Source organism: Camponotus vicinus, unplaced genomic scaffold, assembly GCF_025532165.1.
Source record: "Camponotus vicinus isolate PSW18456_S1 unplaced genomic scaffold, iyCamVici1.0 SCAF_4, whole genome shotgun sequence".
NCBI lineage: Eukaryota > Metazoa > Arthropoda > Insecta > Hymenoptera > Formicidae > Camponotus > Camponotus vicinus.
In genome coordinates, this window is record NW_028141976.1 from 15,666,315 (window position 1) to 15,682,369 (window position 16,055).

A 16,055-nucleotide genomic window follows, 5' to 3' on the forward strand; every position below is an offset into this window, starting at 1 on the left:
TATACGAAGTAAATTGTCTTCAGACATTTGAATGGACGACAGGTTCTTCATAATTTCATCAAAATAGTTAAAAGTTGGCTTGCTAAAGTTATAAAATTTATGCAAAATTTATTGATGTGTTAACGAAAGGTATTATAAGCAAATATATATATATATATATATATATATATATTTATATATATGTATATTTATATATATATAATTATTACAATATAAAATTGTTAATATATATTTGATGCTACAGTTTAAATTATAATTTAAGAGGAATGGCCAAACTTAATTACTTTTAAAAGATAAGTGTATATGTAATTTGAAAATATATCTTGAATATTTAATGACATTGAAGGTAAAAAGAATTGTAAATGGTAATAATAAAGATAATAAAGTATGGAAGAAACGATATAAGTTTAAATAAAAATAAAATTAATTTAATTTAAATAAAAATAGTAATTATAGTAGTATAGTGTATTACTTACTTGTCCTTTACATATATACGGATACTCTGCCAAAATATCTCTTCAGTAATCATGAGTTGTAACGTACGCAATACACTGGATACTATAATTATATAATTTACATCAGAATATGAATAAGATATTAGTTATAGTAAATAATAATTCATAATTATGGTAAAAGTGCATAAAACGTTACACATCACCGATTTTATCATCATTTGAATATGTTATAGAGGAAGTTGTCCTGAGTAATTCCGCGCAAAAAAGTAAATGAGAGGCGACATTGGTTTAAAAGATATAATAAGTTAAAGTTTGACAACTTTAATACTTTTCTTAAGCAAACTGATATTAAACACATTAATTTGCAATTGACAATTATATATTTTTTTTAAAAATAATTATGTTTTTTCTTTACACCAATTTATTCGTCTCATTATTCAGTACATAAAAGTATTAAAGTAAGATAATCGAGAAATGAATATTTTACTAGATATTTTATAGCTTATGTAAAATTAAGATATAACTTGAAAAGTACTCAATGAAAAAATACTTTATTACAGCGTTTTGAAAAGTTCTCGAGGTAATCTACAAGAATATGTAATAAAAAAATAGAGATTTTCATATTAAAAAGTACTAATGACCTTGACCTGACTTTGACAAGGTCAAGTCCATATTTCCATCATGTGTACCCTTTCAAGCTATGCAACTTTCGTTCGAAAAATTTTTCAATAAAATCATCGGTTCGCGAGATAATCGACTGTATCACTTAAAAAGAAACATTCTGTATATAATATATTTTATATATAATTTTATATACTACAGCTTCATTATATATGTATATATGTGTGCATGTGTATAATGAAGAGATTATATATAAAATTAAAATTTTTGTCAGTTATTCTATTTGTTTTTTAAGCATTTATTTTCAAAAATTTACTCATAATCAATTTTTCTTTATATTATCATACCTTTAATGTAACGGTAATGTTCAAAAGAAATGTTGAATGATGTATTATAAAGTGATGTATTATATTCAGTATCGAAATGAAGAGATTCTTGTTGAATTTGTACCACAAACAAGTCCATCATCCGGGTACTTGGGAGAGCCTATAGAAAATAGTTTAAATGTATTTACTTAATTAATATTAGATTTAACACACAATAGAAAAATGCATTAGAGCTGTTACTTTCTACGTGTATGTAAAAAAAATCTGTTATACTCAAATACTCTTAAAATATAGAATAAATAATTTAAAAATATAATATATTAATAACAAAAATGATTACTCGACATATAACTTTAAAATTAATATTTTTAGAATTATTAAAATATATTATATAGCAAAATTATCTTATTACACAATTTCTATATGTATACATATATTATGTAGAATTTAAATGATAATTTTTCTTTTTTTTTATATAATAATTTAAAGTCGGACAAATGTAACATAGTGACTTTGACACACAAAACACATAAAAAATAAAAGAAACATAAAAATGTAAAAATATTTTAAATTGTATTATCTATGTATGTTGGAGATTTACTTGAAAATTAGCATTTTTTAAAAACTCACTTTTCTTTGTAAATATAGAAACTTCGCCTAATATTCTGATTTATAAAAAAAATTACACGCTATGATGGTAAATATTTAACTTTACACAACCCCAAATGGCTTGACCTTGACATATATTGTCAAGGTCACTGCACTGACAAGTAAAGGTACCCAACTGTCACTCGCGGATTCTAATGAAACTGTACACTTGTAAATCTATGCAAAATAATAGACACGTATTTTTTTTTATCTGCGGAGAAGCGATTTTAAGGGCAGAAACAACCCCTTGTATACAGGGTGGTATACCTTGGCGACGCCATCCAAGATCAAACTCATGGCGCCAGTAAATAGATCTTTTTACACGCTACAACTTTTGTCTGAAACAATTTTTTATAAAACTTAAAGTTTTTGCGGTACGAAGTCTACGTATATCAACCTTATATATACAAGGGGTTGTTTCTGCCCTTAAAATCGCTTCTCCGCAGTTAAAAATACGTGTCTATTATTTTGCATAGTTTTACAAGTGTACAAAGTTTCATTAGAATCCGTGAGTGACAGTTGGGTACCTTTACTTGTAAGTAACATCCAAAAGGTTTTAGGCGTCGCTCATTGTTTATTAAAAAGTTTTTCAATATGTTTATTCCTTTATAACTTTCAATATGAAAGATCTATTATTGTACATAGTGTCCAAAAATTCTGTGAACCTTATAAAACTTCTTTTGTTTATAACATTTTAATAAACAACGAGCGACGCCTAAAATATTTTGGATATTATTCAGGGCAGTAACCTTGACAATATATGTCAAGGTCGAGTCATTTGGGGATGGCTGTGTAAAGGTAAATATTTACCATATATATATATATATATATATATATATATATATATGGTAAATATTTACCTTGAACAGTCATTTGAAGGTCACATAAAGGTCACCTTCAATTTCTTAAATGGAATACCCTATATATTTTTGCACATTCTTGTAGCTGACATCGAGAGCTTTCCAAAACACTATAATTAAGTACCTTTTCGTTAAGTACTTTTTGAGTTATGAGGCTTGAAATAATTTCTTAATTTTACATAAACCGTAAAATATCTTGTAAAATATTCATTTTTCGATTATCTTACCTTAATACTTTTACGTATAAAATAATGAGAGGAATCAACTGGTGTAAAGAAAACACATAGTTGTTTTGAAGAAAAAATATGGAATTGTTAATTGCAAATTACATATTTTTTCTTCAAAACAACTATGTGTTTTCTTTACACCAGTTGATTCCTCTCATTATTTTATACGTAAAAGTATTAAGGTAAGATAATCGAAAAATGAATATTTTACAAGATATTTTACTATGTAAAATTAAGAAATTATTTCAAGCCTCATAACTCAAAAAGTACTTAACGAAAAGGTACTTAATTATAGTGTTTTGGAAAGCTCTCGATGTCAGCTACAAGAATGTGCAAAAATATATAGGGTATTCCATTTAAGAAATTTAAGGTGACCTTTATGTAACCTTCAAATGACTGTTCAAGGTCAAATCATTGTCACCATCTTATGGCACTCTCGAAACCAAACAACTTTTGTCTGAAATATTTTTCTCTCCCTGGCTTGGTTTTCGAGATATTCGACTGGTCGGATTAAAATGAAACACCCTGTATATATATTTATACAGGGTGTCAGGGAAATTTTGACCCATACGAAGTAAGGAGATAGATTGGCTCAAATTAAGAAGGAAGGACTTGTACTGTTTTGTAATATTCGCAATAATTAACGAAAAATTAAATAAAGAATATTGGCCAATCTGCGTGAGTAGAGCGCGCGGCGACGAGAGTCGTCCCACTGTAATCTTATACTAGGCGCGCGGCGAAGCGATGGGCGGATCGCTCTCCGAGACATGATGATGGCGTGCGATATATCGCAATACCGCGCCGAAAAATGACCCGTCCTTTTAGTGGCGAGAAAATGATGCGCTATCATTTCCACACCACCTTGCGGTAGATAGCATGGCGCGCTTTTTTTATAGTTGTTTCCCCCATAGGCCTATTCCACTCTCTATTTAAATATTTGTGAAAATTGTTCAAAATGCCGTTACTGTACGCTGAATGTATCGTAAATGTAAAAAATTGATGATGACAGTACCTTTACTTAAAATTGATCCGTGGTTGAAAATCCCTCGATAAAATGTGTTACACACGTTGGTAATGATACGGACGTAATCCATTACATGTAAAGCGTGATGTACCGCGTATCGCGAAAAACCAAATTCATGTGCCACACGACGCACGCTAGTTCCAGGATTTTCATAAAATGCTTCAAGAATCCTTTCTTCATCTCGTACATGAAGACGTACTGCTGGACCGGTTATCCCGATATTATGCACGATACCCAGTTTCACATAATTATTGCACAACTCGTAAAACTGTACGTTCATTTGGCTTTCGTGCACGCCCGGAAAATCATTCCACGTAAATTACGGCCGCGCGATAAGTATTTTCTCCCACTAGCCCGTATGCCACAATCATATCCGTATATTCCTGCAGAGTACACTTCATTTTCACTGTTAATTTACTACGCGAACACATGATTTTTACTAAAACTGTCTCAGCTCTCGCAGGCTGTTGCCAGAGTGCATACGCCAGCAGCATGCAACTACAGCTGAGCGGACATGTGAGGGTAATCATAATGTGCAGGCGCCGAGCTCACACGTACGCTTCCACTCGCATGTCCGCTCAGTTGTAGTTGCGTGCTGCTGGCGTATGCACTCTGGCAACAGCCTGCGAGAGCTGAGACAGTTTTAGTAAAAATCATGTGTTCGCGTAGTAAATTAACAATGAAAATGAAGTGTACTCTGCAGGAATATACGGATATGATTGTGGCATACGGGCTAGCGGGAGAAAATACTTATCGCGCGGCCGTAATTTATGTGGAATGATTTTCCGGGCGTGCACGAAAGCCAAGTGAACGTACAGTTTTACGAGTTGTGCAATAATTATGTGAAACTGGGTACCGTGCATAATATCGGGATAACCGGTCCAGCAGTGCGTCTTCATGTACGAGATGAAGAAAGGATTCTTGAAGCATTTTATGAAAATCCTGGAACTATCGTGCGTCGTGTGGCACATGAATTTGGTTTTTCGCGATACGCGGTACATCACGCTTTACGTGTAATGGATTACGTCCGTATCATTACCAACGTGTGTAACACATTTTATCGAGGGATTTTCAACCACGGATCAATTTTTGTGAAGGTACTGTCATCATCAATTTTTTACATTTACGATACATTCAGCGTACAGTAACGCCATTTTGAACAATTTTCACAAATATTTAAATTGAGAGTGGAATAGGCCTATGGGGGAAACCACTATAAAAAAGCGCACCATGCTATCTACCGCAAGGTGGTGTGGAAATGATAGCGCATCATTTTCTCGCCACTAAAAGGACCGGTCATTTTTCGGCGCGGTATTGCGATATATCACACGCCATCATCATGTCTCGGAGAGCGATCCGCCCATCGCTTCGCCGCGCGCCTAGTATAGGATTACAGTGGGACGACTCTCGTCGCCGCGCGCTTCTACTCACGCAGATTGGCCGATATTCTTTATTTAATTTTTCGTTAATTATTGCGAATATCACAAAGCAGTACAAGTCCTTCCTTCTTAATTTGAGCCAATCTACCTCCTTACTTGGTATGGGCTAAAATCTCCATGACACCCTGTATATATATACAGGGTGAGTTTTAATGGTTGTGTCAATCTTTTTATCATGCGGGAGATTACCGATCGCAATTTTAACAAATTGATCGATACATAAATGTCAGTTAATTGGATCGACCGTATCGAAGGCCGAAATATAATGTGTACAATTAAAGCAAGTTAAAAGCTGAAATTATATAGTATGGATTTATTATTATTGTTAAAGCTACGCACTTATTATTATTATTATTATTATTATTATTATATATATATATTATTATATTTATTATTATTATTATTATTATTATTATTATTATTATTATTATTATTATTATTATTATTATTAAAGCTACGTATACATATATAATATATTAAAGCAGTAAGAATACATATTTAAAAATTCAGTTCAAATTTAACACTTTAACGTTTTATGTAAAACTTTATTTCAAATTCCGCATTTATTTTTATGATAAAAATTTTTAATATTGTTATACGCTAAAGGTATGTAGTATTTCTGCCTTCTTGAAATGAAATCACGCAAATGTTCCACAAGAAATACATTCTTATGAAACAATTGCGTAATTTTATTTTAAGAAGGAAGAAAATTTTTTGCTCCATATTTTTAGCATATAAAACAATAAAAATTTATCATAAAAATAAATGCGGAATTTGAAATAAAGTTTTACATAAAACGTTAAAGTGTTAAATTTGAATTGAATTTTTAAATATGTATTTCTTCCGCTTTAATATATCGAATATGTATAATAATAAATCCCTAATTTGATCACAGTAAAATAATAATAATAATAATAATAATAAATATATATAATAACATATATATTTAATAATAATAATAATAATAATAATAATAATAATAATAATAATAATAATAAATGCGTAGCTTTAATAATAATAATAAATCCACACTACATAATTTCAGCTTTTAACTTGCTTTAATTGTACACATTATATTTCGGCCTTCGATACGGTTGATCCAATTAACTGACATGTATGTATCAATCAATTTATTAAAATTGCGATCGGTAATCTCCCGTATGATAAAAAGATTGACACAACCATTAAAATTCACCCTGTATATATACATATATATATATACACACATCATATTGTTATGTATATACACATATATATATATATATATATATTATATATCCATCATATTGTTTGCTAGTGAGCAAGTTTTGCGCTAAAGATTGCTTAAAATAACCTGATTGGTGACATATAATCCAACAAATGCGACAATAGCCTCATTTAACAAAGAGGATAACGGCCAAAGTGGATTTTCATAATAAGAACATTCCTGTATTATTTTATGGGCCATGAAACGGGCAATTTTGATTTTAGTCGCAAAACAATCTACATTGTCATTGTAGATAATATCTGCTTCTCTGAAAATAAAAAGAAATGTTTTATATAATGTATATTTCTGTTGTATAATAACACGTAATAAATATTGTATTTCCAAATTTATAATTAAATGATTCTATTAACAATTAATATATTAATTATATATTATTATTAATGTTTTATTTATAAATGCTCATTACGAAGTAATGCAATATATTGGAAGCGAGTACCGCACTATATATATATATATATATATATATATATATATATATATATATACAACTTTTTTAAATTTTGATTGATAAAAGTGAAAACCTTAATATAATACTTATACCTATTCTTATAACTTAATATAATTGTTTAATTTACAATTTTATATTTTAATTTGTAATTTTCAATTTTAAGATTATAAAATATATATATTTTAATATTATTCTTCATATAAGTTGATGTACATTGAAGATATAGGTTGTCCAGAAAGTTATTATGGTTTTTAATCTTCAAATTCAAGTACACATATTTAAGCAAGTGAATTTTATTAATTGAAAAGAGAACTATTGAAATTCAAATATTTTTGCCAACGAGAAACAATATTTATTCCTGTAGCATAAAATTTAATATAAAGATTTCTAGAAGCGACAAACTCTTCGAAGGCGTTTTTGACAGTAGCTTTATTGTTAAAGGTTTTCCCCTGCAAGAAATTGTCGAAATGTTTAAAGAAATGATAGTCAGTTGGTGAGAAGACCGGCGAATATGATGGGTGAGACAGAGTTTCATGGAGCTTCATAGCTCAATTGATTAATGCAGCGTCCGTTGTGCGGCGTGTAGTCGAGCATTGTCGTGTAGGACAATTGGAACTTTTCTGTTGACCAACACCGAACGCAAACGTATCAGTTCCTGATGCATTTTGCCAATTTCTTGACAGTACCTCTCTGCCGTGATAATTCCGTCCGAATTTAAAAAGCTGTAATGGATTATCTCGGCTGACGACTACCAAATAGTCACTATAATCTTCTTTTAATACAATTTTGGTTTAGGAGAGTGTTTTGGCGCTCCATCATGGTCTAACCATCGTGCAAAACGTCGACGATTATCGTACAAGTTCCATTTTTGATCGCACGTTAATGCGATCGAGAAACGGATTATTTTGTTTGCGCAAAATCAATGCAGAACACACTTCAAAGTGACGATTCTTTTGATTTTCGCTCAATTGATGCGGCATCCATTTGTCGAGCTTTTTTGTTTTTCCAATTAGTTCCAGGTAATCAGTAACAGCTGACTTGTTTACGCCAAGTTTTAGTTCTCGAATCGATGTGCGTGACTCTGTTTCAACGAACACCTTCAAGTGGTCGTTGTCAATAATCGCAGTCGTCCAGAACTTTTCAACTTCAAGGCTCTCATCTCCACTGAAATTTGCGGAAACCACCATTGCATTGTACATTCATTAGCGGTTCCTAGACCAAATGCATCGTTAATATTGCGAGCCTTCAACTGCTTTACGACTCATTTTGAATTCATGTAAAAGAATCGCTGGAATTTGCTATTTTTTTATTCTTAATTTCATAGTTTAAATAAAACGCAAACCAATATCAAAATACAGTTATTTTTATTAAAATGTAGAGCGAAGTGTGCGCTTTTAAATTGATATAACATAGATACAAAAGAAAGACAACGTAAAAAAAGCGCCAAATGTTAAACAACAAAAATCGCAATAACTTTCTGGACAAATAATAAACTGGACTAATAATAAACGATTAGATATGTTTCTCGTCTCATTGCTTCATACAATTTTACTTATTTTTTAAAATATATTCAAGTAATATTTTAAAAATAGAGAAAAGATATGTAAATAATTTTAGTTACCAAGAATTGTTATCCTTTTTTTCATCTTCGAAATATATTAATTTTTTATAATTATATAGTTACCTGTAAAGAATAAGGCCCAGATTTATGATGCTTTCGTTTTGAAAATCCGGAAGTGCAACATGATTTATTTGCCAAGTTTCATTCAAACGTTTCCATTTATCGAACAAGTACGATGTTATATTTTCAGCAAATTCGTGTGCAAATTCGCAGTGCATTCTACACCACATATTAACTCTGACACTTTTATGTGTACCAGGCATAAGAGATAAATTAATTCGGTTAGTCATTAATAAAAAATAAATAGGCTTTACAAGCGTATTAAAATGTGTCTTCGTCATGTGTTTATCATTCGTTTCTATTTTTTGTATCGGTACATTTGATAAAACTGTATAGTTTTGATAATGTTCTACAATAATATCATAGATGGGCTTCTCATAGAGCATGATGGTTCTTAAAGATTCGGGCAAAGACGGAACCATGTGTTGGATCCCAATATCAACATACGTTGCCAACCTATCACATTTAGAAATATGAATTAACAATAATAAAAGACACCGCAAAAACTTTATGCAAAAGTGGTTTCAATGAAATTGTATAAAAGTTGCATATATTTTAGTTGTGCGAGATTCATAAAATGTTTATTTTAGAATATACAGGTACAAAATAAATATTTATAATTAATATTTAGCATGAAAATTTAATAAAATTAAAATAAATTTCAATATAAAACAGTATTAGAATAATAACTTTTTTAAATTGATTTTAATTGATATATTAGCAACGATTCCGTACATAATTTTATACAAGTTAAAGAAACTGCTTATTTTAGTTTATTAAATGAAACACATATGTATATATGTCTTAGTTATTAGCGAAATTAGTATTGTTTCTAAATAGTATGGGTATGTGTAGATGCACGTTTAAATACATGAAACAGCATAAGTATAGCTTGTATATTTAATTTTATATATTATATGCAGAGTGTTTTTATGAAAGTTGTGAGTGTTCATGATCTGATTAAATTTTGATAATGACTTTTATGGATCATAAAGATAAAAAGAATTCATATAAACATATATCTGGAAATGTTTTCCTTCTGAATTATAAGTTTTTTCAATATTAGAAACGAATTTCCTAATGTTTGTTATTGTCAAAATAAACAGTGTAAAACTTAAGTGTTTGTTCAAAATTTCAAATTTCATATAAGCAAGTTTTATAAAAATATAAATCCTTCAAAATCATACTTATATTTTGAAAACAATTCAGAAACTCTACCGGAATATTTTTTTTTTCGTTCGAATGTTGACAATAAAATGCTGTGTAAGACATGTATTATAGCTGACTACTTTAATTAAATTAATTTTTATTTGCAGCTTACATTCATTTTAATAATAATGATAATATTAAATTGCAAAATTTTTACTAAAAGATGTTAAGAAACATATAATTAAGAATGGAAACATTTCAGATACGTACATGTCTATGTATAAATGTGTTTTTCTTAGAAAATACTTTTTAAATAGATATAACATGCTGCACCAGAGCTTGTTCATAAACATTACTATATATTTAACATTTTAACAGTTATACTTACCACTGTCGCTCATCTCTTTTATAAAAGTTCTTTAGGCCTGTATCTTCAGTTATATTATAAACTAATTTTATGATGTAATATCCCATCAATAGATCTTTAGCGAATACATATTTGACAATGTTTTTCTCAATGTCATACATAGATTTTACCGATGGATAAATGATCGGTTTTTCAATATTATTCATAGAATAATGTGGATAATAAAACACAGTTAGACTAATATTTTTTACGTGTAAATACAATAATATGCTTGATGTTGAATTTATAATTTCTATATGTATACTGCAGTTGCTGACAATAATATTTTTTTCGATATGTGTAAAGATGATATCATATTGTTGCGGTAATATACTATTCGAGTGCCTGTTTAACTCTTCTTGAGATATTTTAATTATCTGATCGTCGGTTAAAAGAGCCGCCGCGACGATGATTGTTAAACTGCTACTTAACAATAGTTTAAGAAACATGATACTACTTTTATCTTAGATATCTGTAAAACTATATTTTTGTTAGAAAGTACAAACAGACAAATTAAACACAGCACTGTCTCTACCATGATTTAGTGGAAAAGAAGGAATAAAGACAAATATATAAAAATAAACTTAATTTTGAATGACTTACTCTGTATAATGAGATATACCACAAATGCCATGCAAGTGTATGTTTCGTTACAATAATTAGCTGCAATAAATTAATGTTTTATCCACTATCATTGTAACATGAAAAATGTATATGCGCACTTATGATTTCTTATTATTTCGAGAAACTTCCAAAGACTAACAACACTTGGCGATATTACAATAAATGTGTATGTCATATGTAAACACACAACTTCTGAGGTCGTTAACAGACGTTTCGATCGAGAAACGATATGTAATAGCAAAGCACGGTGCCGTTTTTCCCACTCCAAATTCGTGCTATCGATCGAGCGCCGTAAGATGACAGAACCGTCTATTTCGCGTTGGTCTAAAGCAAAAGAGGCTACCGTTACGTAGAATGCAAAAATATCTGTAAATATATGTATTTGAATTCTTTTATACTATTTAAAAGTAGTTTATTTCTTTACCAAAAATTTGAGAATTTTTATAATTTACAATATACATTCAAATGAAATTTTATATACTACATTATTACGAGAGTGTATCGATATGTTAATTTTTGAGCAAGTTAATGAAAAAATGTAACTTATTAACGATAGAGTATAATATTACAGTATTGTATATAAGAGAATATAATGAATAACTATTATTTTTTAGGTTCTTGTTCACTCCTTCTAATTTATACGGATATATGAATAAAACAACAGGAAATCCCTCAAATCGATTAAGTCAATAATCGTGTCATTCTTATAACGAAGCATATTTTTAAATTAAAATTGAGAAAGATTTTTTTATACTGTGGAATAAAAATATTACAGAGATAGCGTGCTCCAAGAATTATGCCATATAATTTATTATTAAATTAAAAACATTAGTAGTACATTAATAAAACACATTCGTAAAGAATACTTTTTATAGGATTTAAAATATTAATAACATATGTTAATATAACGCATTAATTTCTTAATATTTATATACAAATATATTTAAATATTAATTATATGTACAGTATTTTATAATATTAATTACACATATAATATTTTATTACATACAACATTCGTAATTATTTTACATTATATTAAAATTATAATCTATACTGTAATATTATCCACTATTAAATCACATATATATTACACATTAATATACATATATTAATTTATGTGTATTAGCAAGTAATAATTAATGCAATACTAATATACATATATTGATATACATTATTAATACAATAAAAAACTTAACAGATGTTAAAATAAGTAAATAAATATTAAAATGTAATTTTATAGTTATTGAGTTACTATATTAATGATTCAGAATTCAGCTTGTTTTTATAATATCAATAAAATATATTAATCTACGTATTAAAATATAACTTTCTCTCATTTGCATAATTAATAGTACAATTTAATGTCAGATTTGCAGAGCGATAAGAAAATCTGTAATCATGCATGAAGTATTCTTATAATACAAACGCATCGAGTATCATTGCAGTATAATTAAAATCGTACCCTGTATAATTAAAACCCTATGAAATTAAAACGCATTTTATTTTGCATATTACTCAGGGACATGATGTTGACAACACATGTCATGATCAAAATCAGTATTGGGGAAGTAAAGATGAATATTTATTAGAATTATTAATAAAATTATACCAGAAAAAAAATCTAATTAGAAGCGATAAATATCATTAACTCCAAGTAAATTAAATTGTTAAACGGAAATGTTACATAACTTTTCAGCACGATTGTGACCGTGACCGCTCTTACTTCGACCTGAAGGTCATTTATGCGATTTAGAATTTGTGTAAAACTTTTTTAAATTATATACATCATATAAAAAATGCTTTAGGAATTAAAGTAATCTTAACTCATTTAGTATCGATTACGAATTAATATCACATAATTTATTGTACTTGGCTAATAGTATTGATCTCATATCGGTTTTTAAATATTTTATTTTTATCACTCTTTTAGATTTATTGATTTTTTTTATGTACTTGGCGTATTTTTTTACCATTATAAGGTTTTTTTTTAGGGGATTTCAGATTGTTTAGAATTTCCACATATTTATGATTTAATAGACCTCTTTTTTAAAAAAGAGAAATCTTGATGGATATTCTATATATTAAACATAGATATATTATAATTATATTATATAACACATTTCACATTAACTTTATATCGCACGGTAAATGAAATCAAAACAAAGTTTAAAAAATTACGACGGCAAATCTCGATACAGTCGATAACAATCGATGGAAATTAAATCAATTTTGCTTTCAACTATATCATATTCATATAATATACAATCAAATAATTACACATATGTATCGACACATTTTAAACCCGATTATTGATCTTTCAGCCTTCGAACAGTCGAAGAGTAATACCGGACTCTCACTTTCATGTCTCCGCAGCCTATGGATCGCACATACACTGTGGGGGCAAACATTTGGGACACGTCTATGCCTATAAGGCTCTTTACATATATAAAGAAACGCTTTTTTATACATACAAAATGAGAAACGCTGATTTATACATACAAAATATCAAAAGTATCTTAAACATAATTGCTTGTAATAGATATGTAGATAGAATAAGTACTTATTATGCCCCGAAGGGGCCTTAAAGGGCGTTTTTAAGGAACGTAATCAAACCTTTACAATTGGCGTTTTGAAGGGACGTACCCAACCCTGTACATTAATCGTGCTTCCTATACCCCCCTGGCCACGATCTCTCGCTCTCTCGCTCTCCCGCTCGCTCGCTTACGCTTATACTCTTATACGCTTATACGCTTATTCGTTCTTATATCTATCTTATCTCTAAGGTTGGACTTCCGGTTCCTTTGCATCTTTTCAATCATTCCATTCTCTCATACATTTCACTCATACCGTTCAACCACCACCTCCATTCTCCTCCCTCCCTCTTCTCATTTCCTCTATCGCTTTCATCCATTCCTCCCCCTCTCCCTCCTCTCCCAATAACCTCCCTACCACTTCCTGCCACCACTCTCCTTCCCACTTCTCCCATCTTGTACACTCTTCCCATATGTGTTACCATGTTTCCTCTTTCCTCCCACACATCCTACACCTTCTATTCTGCTCCTTTTCCCAGTATAGTCCCTCTCTAATTTCATTACCGAGTCTGAACCTTGCAATCCTACTCCACCTTGTTTCCTCCCAGCCCTTCTTTAAGTAATCCGGATCCTTCCTTATAAACTTGTACCACCGGTTGTATCCCGAGTCTGCGATCTTTTCATCCCTTTCTTGCTTTTGTTTCAATTTCTCTCTGTTCTCCATACTTTCGGCTTCCAATTCTTCCTCCTCTTCAACTCTCACCCCTAACTCTTCTAGATAACTCTTTCTTTCTTGCTCCCACCTTCTTATTATCATCCCCTTCCTCCATCTCTCCTTCATTTCTTCCAGACATTTCCTCGCTATTCCCCCTCCGTTGCCTTCTTCTAGCTTCTTTTCGAATTTCCATGCTCTCTTACTCGCTCTGCCTCTCATCTTCTCCCTTTCCACCTCATCTCTCACCATATATCCAGGTGTCCTCCAATTTAGCCCCAATACCCATCTGAGGTATCTCTCTTGTATACCTTCAACCTCCTTCCTTTCCTTCCATCCCCATACTTCTGCCCCGTATCTCATCACTGTCCATATCAAGGTGTCGTAAAGCCAGATCCTTCTTTTCCAATCCTTTTTCCACATTCTTTTCCCTATCCCCCAAACTTTCCTCATTACCCTCGCCGCCTTCCTTCTTCTCTCTCTGATGTGCGCCTCCTGTCCTCCATTTTCCTTCAGTGTGTATCCAAGATATTTGAATTCTTTAACTTCCTCTAACTTCTTTCCTTTCCATCTCCACTCATACTTTTTCTTCCTTCCTCCACCCTTTCTGAATCTCATTATTTTTGTTTTCTCTACACTCAAGGTTAAACCCTTCTTGTCCAGGTATCCCTCCAGCCTGCTTATCATCGATCTCATGTCTCGTTCTTCCTCCGCCATCAGTTCTATATCATCCGCATACATTAACGTGTAAATTTTCTCTCCTCTCAGTTTTACTCCTCCCCATCCTCCCTTCTTCATATAATCTTCCAAGTCCGCGATTAATAGGTTAAAAAGTATCGGGCTTAGTGGGCACCCTTGTCTCACGCCCTTCGCCATCCAGAATGTTCCCCCACTCTCTCTTCCCACTCCTACCTTACTCTTCGTTTCTCTCAATACCTCCTTTACCCTATCTACCAATCCCTGCCTCACTCCTCTCTCTATCATCACCCTAATTAATACTTCTTTATCCACTGAGTCGAATGCCGCTTTCAAATCTATGAATAATACAGTCATCTTTCCTTTCTCCTTTCCCAGTTGTCTGTTTACCAAGTAGTTCAGTGCGAATATTTGGTCCATCGTCCCCATTCCTTTTCTAAATCCTGCCTGATTATCGGGAATCAAATTCTTCGTCTCGACCTCCTTCCTTGTTCTTTCTGCTAGTATCGCTGTGTAGATCTTGTACATCGAAGACATAATTGTTATTCCTCTATAATCTTTCACATCTCTCCCTTCTCCTTTCTTTATTATTGGAATTATTTCCCCTTCCTTCCATTGTTCCGGCCACCCTTCCCCTCTCCAGACCCTTTTACAAATTTCCCATATCCATCTCATTATTTCCTCTCCTCCGAATTTCCATGCCTCGTTCGGTATCCCATCATTACCTATTGCTTTTTCTGTTTTCAATTTCTTTATTACGTTTCTTACCTCCTCCAATTCTATCTCCTCCTCTTCTTGTCTGTCCCTTCCTTCTTCTCCTTTCACTACCCTATTCTCCATCCCACCCATTAATTCCATGAAGTACTCCTTCCACTCTTCCAGTTTTATCTCTTCGTTTAGCCTCTTCCTTCTATTTCTTACTCTACCTATCAACTCCCATA

At 31.0% G+C, this 16,055-nt stretch overlaps 1 protein-coding gene across 2 annotated transcripts in view; it reads right to left on the reverse strand.

The window, feature by feature from the left end:
* LOC145969834 (aminopeptidase N-like) overlaps positions 1-11,429 on the reverse strand; it is a 20,360-nt gene extending 8,931 nt beyond the window's left edge. Inside the window, exons 1-7 of one of the 2 annotated variants that reach the window (XM_083096111.1) lie at positions 11,155-11,429; positions 10,534-11,023; positions 9,000-9,452; positions 6,934-7,114; positions 1,424-1,562; positions 477-558; positions 1-82 (exon numbers count right to left, since the gene is read on the reverse strand). The exon at positions 1-82 is cut by the window's left edge and continues 181 nt beyond it. In XM_083096111.1, coding sequence (XP_082952237.1) covers positions 1-82; positions 477-558; positions 1,424-1,562; positions 6,934-7,114; positions 9,000-9,452; positions 10,534-11,000 — 1,404 coding nt within the window. In that variant the 5' untranslated portion in view covers positions 11,001-11,023; positions 11,155-11,429. Of the gene's footprint in view, positions 83-476; positions 559-1,423; positions 1,563-6,933; positions 7,115-8,999; positions 9,453-10,533; positions 11,032-11,154 lie in introns of both variants that reach the window. The other variant, XM_083096112.1, reaches the window with a different exon arrangement.
* Between the last annotated feature and the right edge of the window lie 4,626 nt (positions 11,430-16,055).